Raw genomic sequence first — 20,355 nt, forward strand, 5'->3', positions numbered from 1 at the left:
CTGCCCCTAAAAGCTCCAAAACGATTGCGGCAACTTTTCCCGGGGAGGTGTCACCGGCAATGGCGGAAAGAGATTAACCAGTCATCGTGAGAGTATCACTCACATCCTGGTGGATTTTTTTAATTACTGGCCTTGGCCGCGAAAGTGTATAATGACTGACACAAAGCAATTGATGAGCAAGCGGAAAAAAGAGCAGTGTGGGTGTTCTGGTGAAAACAGGTGTAATGGACCACGGGTCAACCGAACGCTTTATTGAGACGTAAAACGTGGAATACGAGTCCTGGCCACTGAGATAAGTTGGACTGGGGAAAGAACAGTCGAGATACGATTCGAAGCATTAGGCATCTCTAATCGTGTCTTCAAACGAGAGCCTAGATGCGAAAGCTCGTCAGAGCGATCAATTAATAAGGGACCGGTCGTTGGAGGACTTGAATACGCTGAAAGGTGGGTTAACTAGGATGGAAAGGACTCTCACAATATTTGTCCTGCCTGGCTCTGTGTCGTACCTATGTTTTACCCCGCCTGCACACAGCACGCCCTATAGCTGTAAGATCTATTCAACATGTCAGAGGGCCCAAGCTACCAGATAGGCAACAGAATAATCGGTTTCTGCGAGCCTAATACACAACGTCGAGAAAACGCATGGAATCACCTCATACTACTCTTTCAGAGCCTCGGTGCCACGAGTAGTCCAGACCTCTCAAACTACCTTGGCGAAACCTGTTGCTACAGGAGATTTATCTGTCTTCAGTCTCGCAGGCATCCTTGTCGAAGGAGAGAGATTGAGAGTGGTCTGAAGAGGGCAGGAGGTGCAAGACTGGATGCAGATCAGTCGGGTATCGCGAATTCGCATTCCTCGCGACGAAAGCGACCTTGGATGGCTGTACGATCCGAGTTGGTGAGCAAAAGCACCTCTCAACTTCTCAAGGGCCGCGACTGGCATCCGAGCTCGCTATAACATTCAGAGGCACTTGATACGTTTGGACGAAGGCGTCTCGACACGTCAATCGTCGTGGACTTGGTAATTGAGCAGCAAGGTACATTCTCGCTGTCATTCGTACCAATTATGTACTAACCCATGCACCGTGTGTCACGGCCTCACGCTGCATCCATACCAGCTTTCATCCCCTCGTACAGGCACTGTGTTCCTGTTCATGCGCAAATTGGAGTAGACGCCGGCGTAAACCGAGTTCTAGACCCGGCGAGTCGGTGACACATTCAGGTTCAGGCAGTCCGGCACGCCGCCAGACCCAAACCTCCATTCATTCTGCTCACGAACTGATCAGGCTATTCCCATATACCCGTCAGGAGGGTCGTTATCATGTCTAAGTCTTGACACCGAAGGACACGAACGTTCCTTATGGCCCTTACTTATACCTCTGCCAAACACAGACACAGAGCCCGCTGCTCTAACCTCCACGGTTGAACGTCGAACGGCCACTTGCTCTTGCTCACCTTCCTACGCTTGTAATCCTTCGCTGCTCGCTTGTCAGCGCAGCACCGTTATAGAGTTTACTTCATCACTGCCCTTTCGTCTTACCAGGTCTACCGTGTTCTGAAACACTCGTCGTCGAGTTCGTGTCATTTCGAAGGATCGTGGTGCAGACTCGCCCATTGATCACAGTTACAGGATGCGACTCATCCATGTTGCTACGATGTTCAATGTCGAGACGACTATCGTCGAAGGGAAAGAGATTGTTCGCTCAGCCAAGATGCTGAAAGAATTTTATGGCCCTACCCTTGCTGAGAAGAAATATGCCATATTGTCGCATTGCTGGGGTGCGGCGGAGGAAGAAGTGTCGTTTCAGGAGATGGAGCGGCTCCTGATCACGGATGAGGAAGAGAGGAATCAGATTAGAGGGCGCACCGGATACAAGAAAATAATCGACACCTGCAAACAAACACAAAAAGATGATTTGGAGTGGGTCTGGGCCGACACTTGCTGTATTGATAAGAAGAGCAGCGCCGAACTATCAGAAGCAATCAACTCCATGTCACGAGTGGTACGGAAGAGCGCAACGGTGCTACGTCTATCTCCATGACACTGCTGGTGACACTTTGACGCACTGGGACGAGTCGACGGTCACTCCAAAGTGGTTTTCCCGAGGCTGGACCCTTCAAGAACTCATCGCACCCAGTGACATCCAGTTCTTCGATCGGAACTGGGAGTGTATAGGCGACAAGGAACGACTTGGGTCCACTCTCCGCCGCATTACGCGAATTCCGACGGAAGTTTTGGAGATCGGGCTCGGTGGCATGCGTCCCAGCGTAGCCCAAATCATGTCCTGGGCTTCTGACCGGACGACAACACGGGAGGAGGATCGAGCATATTCGCTACTGGGTTTACTTGACGTGCAAATGCCGATGTTGTACGGAGAAGGGAAGAATGCCTTTCGTCGTTTGCAGCTGGAAATCCTTCGCAAGTCAAATGATCAAACTATCTTCGCCTGGGGTTGGTCAAGGACCACTGGGTTGTCCGACAGCTTCTTAGCGGAAGACCCCAGCTGGTTCAGGGATTGTTCTGATATCGTTTCGCTGACACCGGAAGGATTCATGAAGGCCCTTGAAAAAGACATCCCTGAAGACAAGCTCGGCAAGATTCCTGCCAAACGATTCCGCAAGTTCACCGTGAGTAATGATGGCATACAGATATGGCTACCCACCGCAACCTTTGGGCCAATTTCCGAGGTCAAGTTAGCATGCTCTCAAATAGCCAATCGATGGAAGGACGACACCGACCCTCGCGATAGGTCCCTTATAACCATAAACGTAGCGCTTTTTCCTTTCAACCGTATCCGATTCTTTGGCCGCTTCCCAAAGCCTGCGACTAGGACGGTGGAATTCAAGCAGCACTTCCTCCCTTATGAAAGTGCCAAGTGCGAGAGCAGTCTCATCTTCAAACTGGATTGTCAGGCACTTTCCCATGACGGCTTCTCCCTGCACCGAGTGCAACCCGAAAGACTAGAAGCAAAAGACGGTCGGATCATCCTATCAAAGACTAATGACTTCGCACTCATCACCTACGAACATGACAAGGATAACACTCGCTTTTCAGTGCTGCTTGTTTACTTCTGTGACCTATACTATACATCGGTCATTTTCTGTCCCAGCGCATTGGACGAGGACAAGCTGGCATTCCTGCGCCTTCGTGCCTTGGGAAGACATTTCGACGAATCCTGGGAAAACATAAAGCACGCCCACCTGCCTCGGTCTATTCAGGGTGTGAGAGTGGTTCCTAAGAGGTCGTACGGTGAGCAAGCGGAGTGCACAGTCACGATCGACGTGGCCCGATGTTCCGGTTGCTGTTCGCCTTTAGAGAATACATCTTATCATGTTAGTTTACTTTCTGTGCCAACACCGATCTGCATTGGCTAACGGTTATATCCTTGCAGGTCGCTTCTACTCCAGAAGTTTCTGGACTTATGTGGGATTACTCCATCGGATCGTGTTGTGCATATTGTGATTTCCTTTTCGATTCTCATTCTGCACGCCTCCTCCTGGCGAAGTCCGAAATGAAGGTGAGGCCAACATATATTTGGCTACCGGCATGTCTAATAGAAGCAGCTGGGCGATTATGGCCGTTTTTCGTATAACGGAGAAGAGTTTGAGCAGCAAGGAAACATCTTTGACCTTGCCGAGAAGCTCGGCATCGACGTGCCAATTGTCCCCATGAAAAGTGGCATTCGCCACAAGGACAAGCGCCCAGTGGGAATGGGTCCTTTGATAGCTCGTCCACGAAGGGACGACAACTGCCGCCACCCCTATCTGTCCTTGGCTCTCTATGATGCAGTCGGCTGGTCGCTTTCAGTCACCCAACAATTCGTCTCATTTCTGAATACTTTGTCTTTCCGTCTTTCGGATGCAACTCTAGTGACGACAATCATACAGTGTTCCGAGTGCTACTATGATACGCAGGATTCATTCCCCACCTGAATCAAAAGATGACGCACAAGATCCAAAGACGTGGAGGAAGTTTGACACTACTACGCCCTTGTGCGAGTTGATGACGCCTATGTCCTGGCGTCAAGTATCCTTTTCCACAGAGCTATTAGAGACTCTCAGGAATATCCAGTGAGTCCTTTCAACCCTCGTTCATCTATCACTGGAAGTGCCCATGTCATGCACAAAAACACAGACGGTACTTTTCAGTCCTGGTTGGATGGGTAAGTTTCCCTTCGTCCTGCTTTCAATACACCAGTTCCTGAGTACATGTCCTAGGAGGACAAACTTGATGAACCAATGGATTCAAGCGAGTCAGTGGACCCCAAAGCTACTGCTGAATTCTGGACGGATATATTTGGTGGCGGCAATTTTAAGAATTTTGTATGTATTCATTCACATTCACATTTTATCCTTTGATTTCACGTTATCTGCGTTGGCGTGAAAATCAGATAGGGGAGATGGCCTTCTTCGACGAGCTACCTTCAATATTCAAGGCGGAAGTCAGTGATGAGTCCCATTTAGAGACAGACAGCGACATTGGGGCGCTCTCGTTAGTAAACCTGTGCGCTTCAGGATGTAGTTCGCTAATGTGGGAGAATCCGACGACAGGAAAGCAAGTAAAACAGAGCGGGAGCAACGCATTGAGGGATTGGTCACATTCCTGACGCAGATCGATGATCCGGAGCTCGATTCTGATCCCGAACACTTTGCTTTTGACCGCACGGAACTGTGGGGGAAGGCAATAGAGTTGATGTCGGCACCATTCGCTACAGAGGCAGGTCTATTCCTGTTTGTTAGCTGTATCAAAACTTCCTCGCTCATTCGAGATGGTGCATAGTTTCTTCAAGCCATTGCTGCCACCTACCAAGGATGGAAACTTGGGTAAGGACATGTCGCATCTCTCGCCGCCTCTCAGCTTACTTTATCTCAGCTCCCGAAGGCGGGGCGTTGAGTTTGATAGGTGCGCATCACATTCCTTACCCCGGTGGCACTCACTCTTAACGTTCGTTATTCAGACACGAAATTCTGTGCAAGGTAGAAGAAATCAAGCTCCTTTACGAAGTGCTTGCTGGGGCAGACGACGAGAACGAACGGCGGACACTTAGAGAAGACGTTACAGGAAAAGTGACTTTTCCCGCGAACCTTCACTGCTAGCTGGCTAAATGTTTGTAAATGTCAGATCCTACTAACGTGTTGGGGTGGAATTGCCATTGAGATCAAGCAAATTGTAGAAGAGGCACGTTAGCTCTGCCTTCCCCAGTGTCGCCTGACGTTGGTTCACAGGTGGCTGACCGCTTCGTGAACGATGAAGCAGTGGATCAAGACGTACAAATGGCTCGAGCACATGTAAGCCGCTTTTTGTATCCAAGGACCAGTCAGTGACGAGTTCACTAGCGCATTTCCAACATCGGCAAGATCTTCATGGAAGCAGTTGGTTATGTACCAGATGATGGTCTGGACTCGCTTCGACGGTACGTGCCCTCGTGAAAGAGGTGACAACTCAATTACTGAGCAATTTCTCTTCGCCGACCTAGGATGATGCACGACGCGGCAGATGGTGTCTCTAAATATCAACTGCTACTCGCTGAACGGGCTGAACGGGTCGCCCAGAATATCGAAAGCACTGGTCACTCATAGAAGGGTGTAACTTTACTTCATTTTTGGTTAGGATTAACGAGAAAACAGGAACTTTTCGGGGGGAAGCTGGGCCTGGAAAGAGGTGGGAGCTCAGGTAGTACTGTATATGTAGTGATCAACGACTCTTTTAATATGTTGACCGTCGGCGCATGGACGACAACCTTTCTGTTATTGCACCAGTTTTCAGAGTGCTTTATATAACTGATTGACAAGCTGTGGTTGCAGTGGGATAACCCCGCTCCCTCCGTAGTCACTTGTGGTACAAATCCCCTGACGGTGTATGGCCTCAAAACGATCGCGGAGGTTGGCAGATGTCGGCATGCCCCGTCGTCGGAGATTAAAAATACTCGCCGGGTAAGGCCGCATTTGCCAATTCGGTTGCTGCTTTTCAAGTTTCGCTCTCGCTGCACGCCGTCGCCGCCTTCGTCGCTCGTTTGCTTCCTTTCTTTTACAATCTCCTTCTGCCCGAAGCCATGCTCACCCGTTTCCTTGTCGCTGCTGCTGCCCTTGTCGGTGCTGCCTCTGCACAATTGACAATCACCAACCCTTCTTCGGACTCTTGGTGGGGTACGTCGGATGAGTGCTGTTGTTTCCGGGGACGTGTACTCACCTCGTGTCCAACCATTATTCAGTTGCTCAATCCTCGAACACTCTTGCTTGGACTTGCAACACGTCTCCATATTCCAACTTTACCATTCTGTCAGTTGCATTTAGCTTGAACTTTTGGACGTGTATTGAATGAAGCATTCCACATAGCCTCGCGAATTCGAACCCTTCTGTTCTCGTTCAGCCCATTGCTATCATCGCCATCCAAGAAAATTATGACTGCTCCAAGACGATCACACAACAACAGTCGACGCAACCAGCTGCAACTGGGTATACCGTCCAGTTCGCGAACCCTTTGAACTCCACCGACGTCAGTTTTTATGTTTACTTGTCTATATGTCCTGAAAACATCTTTTGTGATATGATCAGGTCTATGCAACGTCTGAGACGTTTGAAATCAAAGCACTTGGTTCCTCCTACCCTGCCACGTCCTCAGCATCTTCTCCCTCCGGGACTAGTGGTTCTTCCTCGCCGTCGTCTACCAGCACAACCGGAGGCGCGCTCGCTCAATACATTCCAGCAGGCGCCGGTATGGCACTCGCCCTTGCCATGGGTCTCGTCGTGGCTTGAGATTTCCTTCCCAACTCGGCCCAGTCTATCTAAATGGTTTTAATTCGGGTCGACATTGACAGGACTCGTCCTCATAATTTGCGTATACCACCTATTTGTGTCCCTGAAATAGGCAGCTGTTCGGATACTGACATGTTACCCTATTGACTCGTCGGTCCAATGATTAGTTTATGAACGTGTCACTTCCTGCTTCTGTTGTTTCAATCTATTGGCTTCGCGGTGTCTGGATGGACCCTGTATCGTGATGGTCTAAATGGGGATGAGTTAACCGAGCGAAAAGCGTTCCCCCATACAAACCAAGGTGTACTTAGTCATTCTCATAGGCACAACCGAAATGCGGCCGCAGACAATAGTGGTGGCGCAATGAAACACAGTCGCAAGTCAGCTGTCTGTTTGGGGTCTACCGGCTGCGGCATGGATATGGCATGGCCGCCGTCGGTATAAGTACCAGTCGTAATGGCAAGGCTGTCTAATTTGACCAGAGCAACATAAATAAGTAAGATACTACTACAGGGTAAGCCAGACGTATCTTTAATCGTTTTAAAACTCAGAATGTGTGGATGCACTGAACTCCACGGACGGTCGATGAATCCTCATCTTTCATGTGGAATCGCCTGGCCGACCACTGGCCCACAGTCAGGTGGCTCAGTTGTCAACTGTATCACATCTATTCAAAACCGAGCCCCACGGTACGAAAAATAGGCCCACCTTGCGTTCCAGATCTCGAAGGTTGATCATTAACCTGGAGATCATCACCGTGCAAAGCCTTCGCGAGAGGAAACCACCCACGACATGCATGAGTGATATACTGCACGTAACATGAGTCTGAGTGCATAACACTCACGTATTCGTCGGAACGGATAACATCGACCTTTTGAATGGCTTTCGAAGTGTCAGACTCTGAGGCCGCAACGAGGGGACGAGCTAAATGCTCACATCTGACATCTGGATAAGGAAGTCAAAAACACGAAAAAAGTTGATCATGTGTGCATCAATTACCACCAAAAATGTAGTAATGTTTGGGACGTTCGCAACGGTCATCACACTTCCATATCCCGAGAGTCAGATATGATCACGACCGTCACATATAGACAATCGACACGCACGCGAAGTACAATGCACCTATTGGCGACATTGAGTTACTTCGCATTTCCAACTTCGAAACAGAAAACATACCATCACGCAATGCCAAGGCCGTGAATGTCCGTTTTCCAAGGGAACGACTGCTTATCAGCTTCCTGAGCGTAAGGGTGAAAACAAGAGCATCAAACAACATTTGACCACCCCATGCTGCAGCCCAACCTAGACCGAAAGCATGCAAGGAATATATGCATTGGGACATTCATGAGTTTGCACCTACTTGAAGCCCTGGGGCATAAAAGGATAAACATGGGAGTGGATGTTACAAAGAACCAGGCATACTGTACTGGAGTCTCTGGATCAGGACACCCAGTATGGGTGACCTGAGCCGTTGCGATTTTGTAGGATGGGGGTGGTAGTGGACGAATCGACAGTCCCCACTATGTATTGGTCCACGGTTAAGATCAATATATTGTCCGCACGATATCACTCACACAGGCGACTCCTACAGGGATCGTTGCAATCACAACGAGGAGACTCAGGACACGTCGGTCTCGATTGTGGAAGGCATAAACGCGTCCCATCATAACCGCTGTCTATTGCTTAAGAGAACGGAGAGGATCCGAGAGAATGTTATGCTCACCTGCTCCGATGGCTTGAAGAACTACCTCGAAGAGCTCTATGCAGAGGGATAGACCCGAACACCTATATACAACACAAGTTCAATGGGAGGTACCGACCAGGTCGAATTTACTCCCACCACTGAAAGCGTCAGCATGGTTGCATGCTGAAAACTGTTTCGACGCACTGAATTGTCTAAATCACTGTTGTTTTGGGAAAGAACCCGAAAAAGCCCTAATATACGGCCCAAGAGGCCTATGTATCTGTTGGTGATGAAGAGCACGAAAGACCAAGCCCGGCGATCTTTACGCCAGAACAGGTCTATCTCCTTCGAAAATGTAAGTGCATAGTCATATATGAACAGCGCTAGGGAAGAATTAGGAACTAGGCACTGATCCTGTGAGGATATGTTGTCTCCGGCTCACCACATGATGCAACAATAAGGCTAGCAGCAGTGTTGCTGTTATGGTTGAATCAGAGTATGTGTCGGACCAGCAAAATTGACTGCTTACATCCCCTGACTGAACATCAGGCCTGTAAGAAGTACTGTGACCAGGGAGGATCCGACACACGACGAGATGAATGGAGCCCAGCGTAGGGCTTGCGTTGGTGTTTTATCATTTCAAGACATGAGCCTATTAGTTACGCCATCAGTACCAGCCAGATAGCTTGATATTCATTGACTCATTTCCATTGGGTTTGGCATGGCGATGCGGCTTTATGAAGCTATGTAAAACCATACCTACGTGTGCTGTTAGATATGCATCAAATATCGCCGGTAAGTGGGGTAGGGTGGTATCGCCATTGGCGTTAGTCGCAGGCGCCATGGGTCTCGTCGTAGCTTGAGATATCCTTCCTACTTGACCCGGTCTTTCTAAAAGGTTTCAATTCAGGTTGACGTTGACAGGACTCGTCCTCATGATTTGCGTATACCATCATTCAATTGTTTCCGTGAAATAAGCAGCTGTGCGGACGCTGACATGTTACCCTATTGACTCGTCTGTCCAATGGTTAGTTTATAAAGGTGTCGCTGCCCTCTTCTGTTGTTTCAATCTTTTGACCTTACGGTGTTTGCACAGTCCTTGTGTTGTGATGTTCTAACTGGTGATGGGTTAACTGAGGTAGTAGCAAAAGCGTCTCCCCATACTAACCACGGTGTACATCAGGAAAATAACACTTTACTATTTTTTGACTTTTTGTGACTAATGTGACTTTTTGGGAAGGAATCTACTATCATTACCCATGTCCTGCAGGCATGGCTGCACTTTTCTTGCTGATTTTTGTCTTATTCAAACCACCTAATCCATAGCTTTCAGTAGATACCACATACATTCAAATTGATGGAGGTTCCAAAGAGATATTGTGATTTTTCTCTCAGACAGTGTGCATCACACCAATGGCTCAATATCTCTGAATTTTCAGACATTTTCTAGTCTTCTTGGCTTAGATATATCATCACTTAGTTGTCTCGATAGTTTCTGTTCTCTTTTTATTCTTCAAAATGCTGTATATGGTCAAAAAAAAAAGTACAGTTCCTTCCCAAAAAGTCACAAATAGTCACAATAGTCACAAAAAAGTCAAAAAAAGTCACAAAAAGGTCAAAAATAGTAAAGTGTTAATTTCCTGATGTGACTACTCGGTCATTCCCATAGCCACAGCCGAAATGCAGCCGCAGACAATAGTGATGGGGCAACGAAACACGGTCGCAAGCCAGCTGTCTGTTTGGGATCTACCGGTTGCAGCATGGATATGGCTTGGCCATCGTTGGTATAAGTACCAGTCGTAATGGCGATAGGCTGTTTAATTTGACTATAGTAACATAAATAAGTAAGATACAAGGTAAGTCAGAAGTATCTACAATCGTCTTAAAAATCAGGATGTGTGGACAGTCGATGAAACCTCGTCTGACCATCATGTGGAGTCGCCTGGCCAACCACTGGCCCGCAGTCAGGTAGCTCAGTTGTTAACTGTATCACTTCCATTCAAAACCGAGCCCCACGGTACGAAAAATAGGCCCACCTTGCGTTCCAGATCTCGAAGGTTGATCATCAACCTGGAGACCATCACCGCGCAAAGCCTTCGCGAGAAGGAAGCCACCAACGACATGTATGAGTGATATACTGCACGTAACATGAGTCTGAGTGCATAACACTCACGTATTCGTCGGAACGGATAACATCGATCTTTCGAATGGCTTTCGAAGTGTCAGCCTCTGAGGCCGGGACGAGGAGATGAGCTAAATGCTCACATCTGACATCTGGATAAGGAAGTTAAAGCACGAAGCAAGTTGATCATGGGGGCATCATTTACCACCAAAAACGTAGTAATGTTTGGGACGTTCGCAACGGTCATCACACTGCCATATCCCGAGGGTCAGATATGATCACGACCATCATACATAGACAATCGACACGCACGCAAAGTACAATGCACCTATTGGCGACATTGAGTTACTCCGCACTTCCAACTTCGAAACAGAAGACGTACCGTCGCGCAATGCCAAGGCCGTGAATGTCCGTTTTCCAAGAGAGTGACTATTTATCAGCTTCCTGAGAGTGAGGATGAAAACCAGAGCATCAAACAACATTTGACCACCCCATGCTGCAGCCCAACCTAGACCGAAAGTATGCAAGGTATGTATGCATTGTGACATGCATGAATTTACACCTACTTGAAGCCCTGGCACACGGAAGCATAAGAACGGGAGTGGATATTGCAAAAAGCCAGGCATAGTGTACTGAACTCTCTGAATCAGGACACCCAGCATGGGTGACCGGAGCTGTTGTGATCTTGTCGGATGGGGGTCGTAGTGGACGAATTGACAGTCCCCACTATGTATTGGTCCACGGTCAAGATCAGTAAATTGTTTGCATGAATTCACTCACGCCAGTGATTCCTACAGGGATCATTGCCATCGCAACGAGGAGACTTAGGACACGTCGGTCTCGATTGTAGAAGGCATAAACACGTCCCATCATAACTGCTGCCGTGTTGCTTAAGAGAAGAGAGAGGGTTTCAAAGAATGTTATGTTCACCTGCTCCGACGGCTTGAAGAACTACCTCGAAGAGCTCTATGCAGAGGGACAGACCTGAACACCTACACACAGCACAAGTTCAGTGAGAGCTTCCAACTAGGTCGAATTTACTCCCACCACTGAAATCGTCAGCACAGTTGCATGCTGAAAACTGTTTCGACGCACTGAATCATCTAAGCCGCTGCTGTTTAGAGAAAAAACCCGAAAAAGCTCCAATATACGGCCCAAGAGGCCTATGTATCTGTTGGTGATGAAGAGCACGAAAGACCAAGCCTGGCGATCTTTACGCCAGAACAGGTCTATCTCCTTCGAAAATGTAAGTGCATAGTCATATATGAACAGCGCTGGGGGAGAATTAGGAACTAGGCACTGATCCTGTGAGGATATGTCGTTCCCGGCTCACCACATGATGCAACAATAAGGCTAGCAGCAGTATTACTTTTACAGTTGAATCAGGGAATATGTCGGACCAGCAAAATTGACCACTTACATTCCCTGACTGAACATCAGATCCGTAAAAAGTACTGCGACCAAGAAGGATCCGACACACGACGAGATGAATGGAGCCCAGCGTAGGGCTTACGTTGGTGTTTTATCATTTCAAGACACGAGCCTATTAGTTATGCCATCAGTACCGGCTCGATGGCTGGATACTCCTTGATTTTCCGTTGGGTTTGGCTTCCTGATGCGGCTCTATAAAGCTATGTAAAACCATACCCGCCTATGATGTTGGATATGCATCAAATATCGCCGGTAAGTAGGGTAGGGTGGTATCGCCACTGGCGTTGTTCCGGTTTGGGTTTGGCTGCTGGTATGCACGACATGATCAGATATCTGCCACCAACCAACCTGGTCGTGTCACAGCCAACCTGAAACACGTTGCTAACAACGCCATATAAATATTTATAAGTATTACTTACTTAAAAGTGGATTCAAACCGTTGGGATGTTAGATATGTCAATAATAATCTTGAAGAGGTGCGGAGAGGTACGTCGAGAGTCCAAACTTGTCTGGTATCCAGGCTAATGTTCCCAGTTCTGGGAAAGCGCTCTCTGGTGTTAGCTCATAGGAAAGTATCTGCTTCCTGTGTTCAACCGCATTTCCTATAACGGCTCGAGACTGCGATGATCTTGGACACAGTCTAGTCCAGTTCTGGAAAGCTCTTTTATCCTGGGAGTTTTGGAAGGTTTTAGGCGGCTCCCGAGCTTATATGGACCATGGATGCGTTCCACGTTACACATGAAACGCTCTGCCAGGAGTATTGCTTTGTGCAGTGCGTCTAGCCGAAGCACTGGACATTCACACACAGGCATTGGCTTGGCACTGTAGCTGATGGGCCCACCCTAATCACTCAGCCCTGCCGTATCTCGGAGTTCTCATTTCTCAGCTTAGATTTGGCCAAACGCCCTTGTGGTAACACCTCCGTGTCATCGATGTCAACCCCCAAGACCTATGGCACAGCGAGAACACTGCACGGAAGATGGAAAAGCAGGAACACACCTGCAAAGCCAAACGGTGACGATGGTTGACCCCGCCCCATATCGTGCGATTGCATATCTGATGTCGAGCTTCGGATGTGGCCGTGCTTGCACAGTCGTGGCTCATACAGATGTAAACGAACTTCACATGTAAGTTGACTTCGACTATACGCTGTTCCTCCACAACGTCAAGGTCCAGCACGTGCGTGTTTATGCACACGATATACTCTGTCTCGTCTTTTTCCGCTGTCCCCGCCGTCACCAAGTCGGTCGTAGGCGTACGTTGTACTTACTCTTCGGTTTGGCGGACCAGATACAGGTCATAGATGTGGCACAGGAGGGTGTGATTTTCGCCTTCCTCGACATACTTCTCCTGAGAAAACCGTTGAGCTACCCCTTCGTTTGTCCATACACACTTACCGATGGCAATCACAACGATGTCATGTGTAAAGAAGTAAACTATGGCACCTCATGGTAATACATGGTTCATCCCCCATCAAGTTTGCGAGCAGGCTCCTCCCCCCATTTTTGCATCTTCGATCACTCGTTCTTCCGGTCGTGGCTGAAATTGAAATTCTAGCCATTCACATGGTGTTTGGACACTACCCCTCAGTGCATAACAGGTGTTCCACATCGTGTCTCGCATGAGCATTTATGCTAAGCGCCCCTGAAGCTCGTGGAGCTATATTGCACCGGTGTGAGACAGTTTACTCTTCCAGTGGAACGAATTAGGTTTGAATTATCTGAAAGGGGGATAATCAATCGATATGTGTCGATTCGTTTAGTGAGAGAATCTCCTTTCGGCAGATTGGGCAACCATGTACCATGTGAAATCTGGATACGAGCGAATAGATGAACAGCCACTCACCATTGCGTAGCAGGACCACCATCGAATATGGCCCTGAGATGGCATTTGACAGTACATAGGACACCGACCTCGGTGTCTTGTACGTCGTTGGTCTAAGTGAGGTTGCGTCAATGCAAGGTTTGGTGGTGAGGTACCCAAAGAATAAGTATGCTCGTATATTACACCAAACTTGAATGCGTGAAGAAGCTATGTCAAGAGTCCAAATACATATTTAATCCGTCGGTGTCGAAAGATCCCATCCTTGATCGGGTTCTAAGAACTGGGACGTGAATATGGCACCACCGCGGCCATCGGTGAGGTGTTGTCCATGCGAGAAGATCCCAGCATCGGCAGTTTTGTGGAGGTTGAGCATGAGTCTGGACACCATTGTAACGGCGGTACTGTCGACATACAAAACAGAGCAATGTAAGTGCAGTCGCATATGAGTAGGAATTCCGTGCTGACCATATGGAAATTGTAGATAGCCCTCCCTTCAAATGTTCCTAAAATTTTCTCGGTGAGACTTGCACGCCGTCATAGTCAGGACTTGAAAAGGTATGTACAGGTGCAACCTTTTATGTAAACGTGTGAGCGGCCCCGATATAATAGATACAGAATCGAGTATACATACATAAAACGACAGGATATTGGCGAGATTCGCCATCGCCACGATCCTTTTTAAGTTTTACCAGCTCGCTCAGCGTACTGCGTGGTCGCCCGCCCAAGAATACAACGACTCACGCAAAATAAATTGCACCTACCCGGAAATATAATCCAAAAAATGTTGCTATAAACGAACCAATCGACGACTCACCATCGCGAAGGAGGAGCACAACCAACTGGGGTTTCGAGTGTACGATAGATCGTATACCAACCTTGAACGTCTTATACGCTGTCAATCCAAATATCAATGTGTCAAATACGCATAGCGCTTCGTAAGGTACAGCGAGATCTGTGACATGAGCGTGTTAAAATTGAATGCTTGAGGTGTTGGGCGAATACAAGACAGTTGTAGGCACTCACGGATGGCACTACGTGGTTGTAGCATCTCCTGTCATGAGCACAATTTGAGTAGAAGAGAGAGAAAAGGGCGAACATGTTGGTGTTGTAGATCATCTGGCAGCTAGGTAGGTTGGTCGCAGACGTCACCTGACCTACGAGGGACCACTGGGAGAGTTGAAAAGGGAAGTAGTGGGCTAAGATCATAGACTGGAGAGCCGAAGGGTATACGCACAGCTACTACGGATACCAGAGCGACGGTGGTGAAGAGAAGAAACGCAAGGATGCGTTTGTTTCTGCCGTAAAGTGCATACGTGCGAATCACGAAAAGCACTGCCATAATGCCAGGTGAGAGTCGCGTCTATCGACATGACGCTGTATGATGCAGCCACGTACTGCACACGATGACTTGATTCGCGAAGAGCGATACCTTATGGTAGTGGATGTACTGGACGCAACTACACCGACAGGTACAGGAATAGGATGGGGGAGAGGGCACGGGTGTACATCAGTCAAGCGTGGCCCACGTCGCAAAATATTAACCCACACCTCTGAGGACAAAAATTGCGAAACATCCGAATGAGATAACATACGATCGCATCGAGCCAGATGAGCCGAACCTCTGGTGACAGAACTATGAATAACACCACTGCTTGTGCGATTGTTGAGAGACACCCCAGATACCGGTTGACGAGAAATAATATCGCAGATGGGTGCTTGGGACGTGCCCATATATACGTGACCTCTTCCGCCAACGTAATGAGGTGATCGTAGAGAAGAAAAGCTGTCCCAGCACATGTGTGGTTTTGTAAGTGTTGAAGACTGGAGGGAGCTCGTACGCACAGATGGCCACGAAGTCAATGCTGTTTTGTATTATCCTGTGGTTATTTTGGGTATGCCAGTCGAGTTTCGTGGGTTAGAAGGGGCGTACGTTTGTTCCTCATAACCAATAGACATGACACTAGCAGCAGGGGACCGAGCGCCAGAGGTGGAAGCAGCACAGAGAATCGGATACAAAGGGAAAACACCCACCCTGGACTATATGTAGATTGCCCTGCGAGCCTCAAACTGATATGTTTCTGTGAAAGACGTTTCCGTAACGGTTTTAACGGAACCACATCAAGGGTAAAGTTAGCAATAAAACGGGCTGTCCAGTCTTATACCTATTAATGACGGGGCGCTCTGGTCGGTTCAGCCGGCCGTGTTCCACGAGCCCATACCTGCAGGGCGGTGTCTCCATGATGACGAACACTTGAGTGATATTGCACAGAATGGCCACTGAGACTATGATTTGATCAAAACACATCTTTTCGCAGGTCTCTAGGCATTGATCCACCAGGGTGTTCCCTGAGTAGTAAATCGTGGTTGTTGGACCATTCGACCTGCTTTCGCGCACGCCAGACGGGCACGCTCCAGAGATTTCTCACGTCAAGTCTTGGTAAATGTGCAACACATGTTGAATCTTGATATCCTCAGATTTGCCATGCTGTGTGCACTAGCCATTACGATCACGGTAAGGAAAAGCTAAGCACCACTGATGTGCTCTCAACACTTGCAGACGCCACAAACAGAAAGGGAACAAAGAATATTCAATGAGAAAGCCGGGTCGATGCCATCAGTGTCTGCCACGTGGTCCTCCTTTCATCCCAATGAGTACAAAGCCATACGAGTCCCTCGCGCCCTAGTCTTACATCGAAACCACGATCCGTCGGACGGCGCAGAATTCCGAGTTCCCGTCAGACGAAGTGGCTCATGGAAGTGCCGCTTTACACATGGTGTCTCTTATGACGATCGACCTTTTGAATTCGGATTTGACCTACGAGGATAATGTGGTGCATACTACTGCGTACTTTCATATATCCGTCCATCCAGTCATATCCTTGTGTTTGTTCCACCGCCCTCCTTCCCTTCCAAGGTGGACAGTAAATCGTCTAGACGCAACTGGGACTGTTCCGACTGGCTGAAGAAAGCGCCGCTATTATCAGCAACTGGTTGTTCGGTGCGGCAGTATCACTAGGTGCATTGCCAGCACGTCGTACCAAGTACGTGTTCTTTGTGCTGCACAACTTATCCACGTTTGGCAATTCGCCGCACACCTTGTACGCAGTTCATGCCTTGTCTCAAAACAGTCTCCTACCGTCCGATGCTCCAACCAGGGCCGCTCATCCCACAACCTCTTTGTCGGCAGAGTAACGTTATTTTCACCTCTAATGCTCTGTGTGACATATAGTCAACGAACGTGGTCTGCTACCATGTCTCGGAAAAGCGATCATACGTGTTCCCCGATGCGTTCTTGACCTTGATAAGCTTCTTCTTCTCGTAAATCTGTTTGGGAAAACTCATAGTCGTGAACTAGTGAGGTTCAAATCGGTGGCCTCGAATATGTAGGGTGCGTGTTGGCTTAAAGACTGTTCCGTGCTCATGCTCAAAAAATTTCTCCTTGCGGACTGCGCGATCACATTTGCTCATGAAAGAACACCTTTGCCGAGTTCTGCATGACGTTGGCTGAGCGCTGTCGTTTCTACGTACGTATACTCAACTCGTGTTGAATCGTTATTCTGTTGCTCAATCCTCGAACACTCTTTCCAAAACGTTCTAACTTGGGTTGACATTGACAGCACTCGTCCTCATAAACCACTACTTGTTTCCATGTAATAGGCGGTTGTTTGGACGCTGACATGTTACCCTATTGACTCGTCGGTCCGATGATTGGTTTGTGGACCTGTCATTACCTTTTTCTCTCGCTTCAGTTTACTGCCCTCGCAGCGTTTTCCCAGTCCTTGTGTCCTGATGGTCTAAACGGTGATAATTTTACCAAGTGAGTAGCTAAAAGCGCGGAATGGACCCAGACAACCTCGGTCATTACAAGGACCCCAGTACTAACTTTGCCATTCTCCTCCAAGGTGTACTCAGTCATTCTTATAGCCACACAGCAATACGAACGCAGACAGCAGTGGTGATACTATGAAACATGCTCGCAGGTCAACCGGCTATTTGGGGTCGACCAGCTGCAACGTAGATAGGGCATGGCCGTCGCCGGTATAGGTGCCAGTCGTAATGGCGCTAGGCTGTCTAATTTGACCGGAGCAACATAACTGGTAGGATACTGGGTCAGCCAGCTGCCAGCGCACCAGATTACATCTGAACAAGAAGTATCTACAGTCTCCCTAACACTCGGGAGGTACCCTGTGCTTGGATGCACGGGACTGCATGGACGGTTGATGAAGTCTTGTCTGATGTGGAATCGACTGCCCCTCATTCAGGTAGCTCAGCTGTTAACTGTATACATCTATTCAAACCTGAATCCCACGCCATGCGAAATAGACCCACCTTGCGCTCCAGATTCCGAAGATTAATCATCAACCTAGAGATCATCACCACGCAAAGCCTTAGTGAGCGAGAAACCACCCATGTTATGTATAAGTGGCATGCTACAGGTAAGAAAAGCAGTGCGTAACACTCACACATTCGTCGGAGTGGATAACATTGATCTTTCGAATGGCTTTTGGGGTGTCAGACTCTGGGCCTGCAACCAAGGGGTAGGGTGAATGCTCACATCTGTCACCTATATATTGCCAAGGAGGATCAGGTTAAGACAAGAAACAAGTTGGTGACGATCATTTAACATTTACCACTAAATATGTAGTAATGTTTGCGACATTCGCGGCCATCATCACCCTGCCATGTCTCGGGCATTAGATATAATCTCGAATGCCATATACGATGAACACGTACGCGAAGTATATTGCACCTGTTGCCAACATTGAGTCACGCTGCATTTTCAACTTCGAAAATGAGAACACACCGTCACGCAATGACAAGGCCACGAAAGTCCGTTTTCCAAGAGAGTGACTATGTATCAACTGCCTAAGCGTGAGGATGAAAACCAGAGCATCAACCAATAGTTGACCACCCCACGCTGCGGCCAAATCTAGACCGAAAGCATGCATTTGATATGTGTGCATCGGAGTGTGAACGTGCACCTACGCGAAGCCCTGGGATGTGAAAGCATAAAAATGGGGTGGATGATACGAAGAACCAGGTATACTCTACTGAAGTCACTGGATTAGGACACCCAGCACGGGTGACCTCAACTGTTGCGATTTTCTTTGATGGGGATGGTGGTGGACGATATGACAGTGCCCACTAGGTATTACTCCACGATCAAGATCAGTAAATTGTTCACATGGTGTTACTCACACTGCTGACTCCTATACAGATCATTCCCACAACAGCGAGGAGGCTCAAGACACGCCGGTCTCGGTTGTAGAAGGCATATACACGTCCTATCATAATCGCTGCCATGCTGATCGAGAGAATGGAGAGGGTCGCACAGAATGTTATGCTCACCTGATCCGATGACTTGAAGAACTACCACGAAGATTTGTGCAGAGAGGTACAGATCCGAACACCTACACAGAGCACAAGTTCAGTGAGAGGCTCCGACTTAGGTGCGATTTGCTCCCACCACTGAGAGCGTCAGCATGTTTAGATGAAGAGAACTATTTAGACGCACTGAATTGTTTAAACCGCTGCTGTTCGGGAAAAAAATCCAAAAAAACTCTGGTATACGGCCCAAGACGCCTATGTATCTGTTGGCAATGAAGAACGCGAACGCCCAAGTCTGGCGGCCTTGACGCCAGAACAGGTCTATCTCCTTCGAAAATGTAAGTGCATAGTCATATATGAACAGTGCTAGGGAAGAATTAGAAACTTGGTGTTGATCTAGTGAGGACATATTATCCCCGGCTCACCACATGATGCAACAATAATGCTAGTGGTAGTATCGCTTTACACTCGAATCAGCGTCCCAGGGAAATATGTCAACCAGCAAAATTGGCTACTTACATTCCCTGAGTGAGCATCAGATCTGTCAAATACACTGTGTCCAGGAAGGATCTGACACAGGGCGAGGTGAATGGAGCGTATAGTAGGGCTTACGCTGAGGTTTTATCGCCCGAGACGTTCAACGTGTTAGCTATGCACATATCAAATAGTGCCGGTAAGAAGGGTAGCTTGACATCGCTTGATTTTGTATTGGCGCTGTTCCGGTTTGGCTTTGGCTTGCCGATGGTAAGTTGGAGGTGATGCTCCAACAATGAGTCAAGCCAATTGTCATGTCCGAGTCGGAGACCGATCTGAAACGAGCTATTCTTGTTGTTCTATTGCGGACTCCGTCACTTCCACGCCACTACACGTGTTGTGGGTCCCGCCTTCACAGCAAGACCGGAGAACGCTCTTCTATAATCTCACAGGAACCTGCGTTGGGACCCACTGTTGTCCTCGTGTATAGGGTTCCATTTCCTAACCAAACAAAATCAAATCGAAACCGGACTCGGACTTTGGCATGTATTACATACTAAGGTCGTCGCCCCCCCGCTGGTGAACTTGTCCACAGCAGTCACTGACCAAGTTCTGCGCTATTCTCACTGAACAAGCGCGTACTTCTTTGGTTTAACTATAAAGAGAAGAATCACGCCGCCGCCGAAGAAGCTCGTCACACCTGACACCTTAACCATGCCGAAACAGACGTCGTTGG

At 48.2% G+C, this 20,355-nt stretch overlaps 7 protein-coding genes across 7 annotated transcripts; 3 read left to right on the forward strand and 4 right to left on the reverse strand.

Annotated features, from left to right (window-relative positions):
• Positions 1-1,712: 1,712 nt before the first annotated feature.
• On the forward strand, positions 1,713-2,525 carry F5J12DRAFT_907227 (uncharacterized protein; the record flags this gene model as incomplete). Its single annotated transcript, XM_051748897.1, is given in 3 exon segments — positions 1,713-1,993; positions 2,013-2,474; positions 2,498-2,525. The coding sequence occupies 3 exon segments, from the start codon at positions 1,713-1,715 to the stop codon at positions 2,523-2,525; spliced, it is 771 nt and encodes a 256-aa protein (XP_051596223.1).
• Positions 2,526-3,733: 1,208 nt separating this feature from the next.
• On the forward strand, positions 3,734-5,554 carry F5J12DRAFT_408995 (uncharacterized protein). The gene is made up of 12 exons (XM_051739279.1): positions 3,734-4,071; positions 4,136-4,163; positions 4,219-4,323; positions 4,392-4,492; positions 4,552-4,717; positions 4,781-4,824; positions 4,874-4,903; positions 4,959-5,067; positions 5,123-5,179; positions 5,227-5,289; positions 5,338-5,414; positions 5,498-5,554. The coding sequence occupies exons 1-12, from the start codon at positions 3,905-3,907 to the stop codon at positions 5,508-5,510; spliced, it is 960 nt and encodes a 319-aa protein (XP_051596224.1). The 5' UTR covers positions 3,734-3,904; the 3' UTR covers positions 5,511-5,554.
• Positions 5,555-5,967: 413 nt separating this feature from the next.
• Positions 5,968-7,248, forward strand: F5J12DRAFT_856539 (uncharacterized protein). Its single transcript, XM_051746712.1, has 5 exons — positions 5,968-6,147; positions 6,213-6,279; positions 6,337-6,496; positions 6,556-7,005; positions 7,054-7,248. Exons 1-4 carry the CDS (start codon positions 6,054-6,056, stop codon positions 6,754-6,756), a joined length of 522 nt encoding a protein of 173 aa, XP_051596225.1. The 5' UTR covers positions 5,968-6,053; the 3' UTR covers positions 6,757-7,005; positions 7,054-7,248.
• On the reverse strand, positions 7,075-8,641 carry F5J12DRAFT_409091 (uncharacterized protein). The gene is made up of 11 exons (XM_051739280.1): positions 8,480-8,641; positions 8,331-8,428; positions 8,179-8,276; positions 8,117-8,124; positions 7,933-8,058; positions 7,863-7,878; positions 7,756-7,801; positions 7,693-7,701; positions 7,601-7,638; positions 7,465-7,522; positions 7,075-7,412 (listed from the first exon to the last, which is right to left on the reverse strand). The coding sequence occupies exons 2-11, from the start codon at positions 8,421-8,423 to the stop codon at positions 7,350-7,352; spliced, it is 555 nt and encodes a 184-aa protein (XP_051596226.1). The 5' UTR covers positions 8,424-8,428; positions 8,480-8,641; the 3' UTR covers positions 7,075-7,349.
• A 1,681-nt stretch (positions 8,642-10,322) lies between these two features.
• On the reverse strand, positions 10,323-12,091 carry F5J12DRAFT_785707 (uncharacterized protein; the record flags this gene model as incomplete). The annotated part of the gene is made up of 14 exons (XM_051743275.1): positions 10,323-10,393; positions 10,477-10,577; positions 10,614-10,669; positions 10,706-10,714; positions 10,768-10,813; positions 10,875-10,890; positions 10,945-11,070; positions 11,129-11,288; positions 11,343-11,451; positions 11,547-11,554; positions 11,658-11,867; positions 11,896-11,915; positions 11,983-11,991; positions 12,076-12,091. 14 exons carry the CDS (start codon positions 12,089-12,091, stop codon positions 10,323-10,325), a joined length of 957 nt encoding a protein of 318 aa, XP_051596227.1.
• Positions 12,092-13,973: 1,882 nt separating this feature from the next.
• F5J12DRAFT_409147 (uncharacterized protein) lies at positions 13,974-16,063 on the reverse strand. Its single transcript, XM_051739281.1, has 13 exons — positions 15,748-16,063; positions 15,660-15,694; positions 15,410-15,600; positions 15,213-15,264; positions 15,052-15,149; positions 14,914-14,984; positions 14,841-14,848; positions 14,632-14,769; positions 14,559-14,574; positions 14,449-14,491; positions 14,381-14,389; positions 14,283-14,320; positions 13,974-14,218 (listed from the first exon to the last, which is right to left on the reverse strand). The coding sequence occupies exons 1-13, from the start codon at positions 15,771-15,773 to the stop codon at positions 14,050-14,052; spliced, it is 894 nt and encodes a 297-aa protein (XP_051596228.1). The 5' UTR covers positions 15,774-16,063; the 3' UTR covers positions 13,974-14,049.
• Positions 16,064-17,902: 1,839 nt separating this feature from the next.
• On the reverse strand, positions 17,903-19,797 carry F5J12DRAFT_409184 (uncharacterized protein). Its single transcript, XM_051739282.1, has 13 exons — positions 19,665-19,797; positions 19,571-19,605; positions 19,331-19,511; positions 19,167-19,228; positions 19,017-19,114; positions 18,865-18,962; positions 18,804-18,811; positions 18,622-18,747; positions 18,552-18,567; positions 18,443-18,494; positions 18,281-18,318; positions 18,147-18,204; positions 17,903-18,095 (listed from the first exon to the last, which is right to left on the reverse strand). Exons 1-13 carry the CDS (start codon positions 19,679-19,681, stop codon positions 18,072-18,074), a joined length of 813 nt encoding a protein of 270 aa, XP_051596229.1. The 5' UTR covers positions 19,682-19,797; the 3' UTR covers positions 17,903-18,071.
• Between the last annotated feature and the right edge of the window lie 558 nt (positions 19,798-20,355).

This window comes from Pisolithus orientalis (genome assembly GCF_024613125.1).
Source record: "Pisolithus orientalis strain OTSU chromosome Unknown F5J12scaffold_41, whole genome shotgun sequence".
Lineage (NCBI taxonomy): Eukaryota > Fungi > Basidiomycota > Agaricomycetes > Boletales > Pisolithaceae > Pisolithus > Pisolithus orientalis.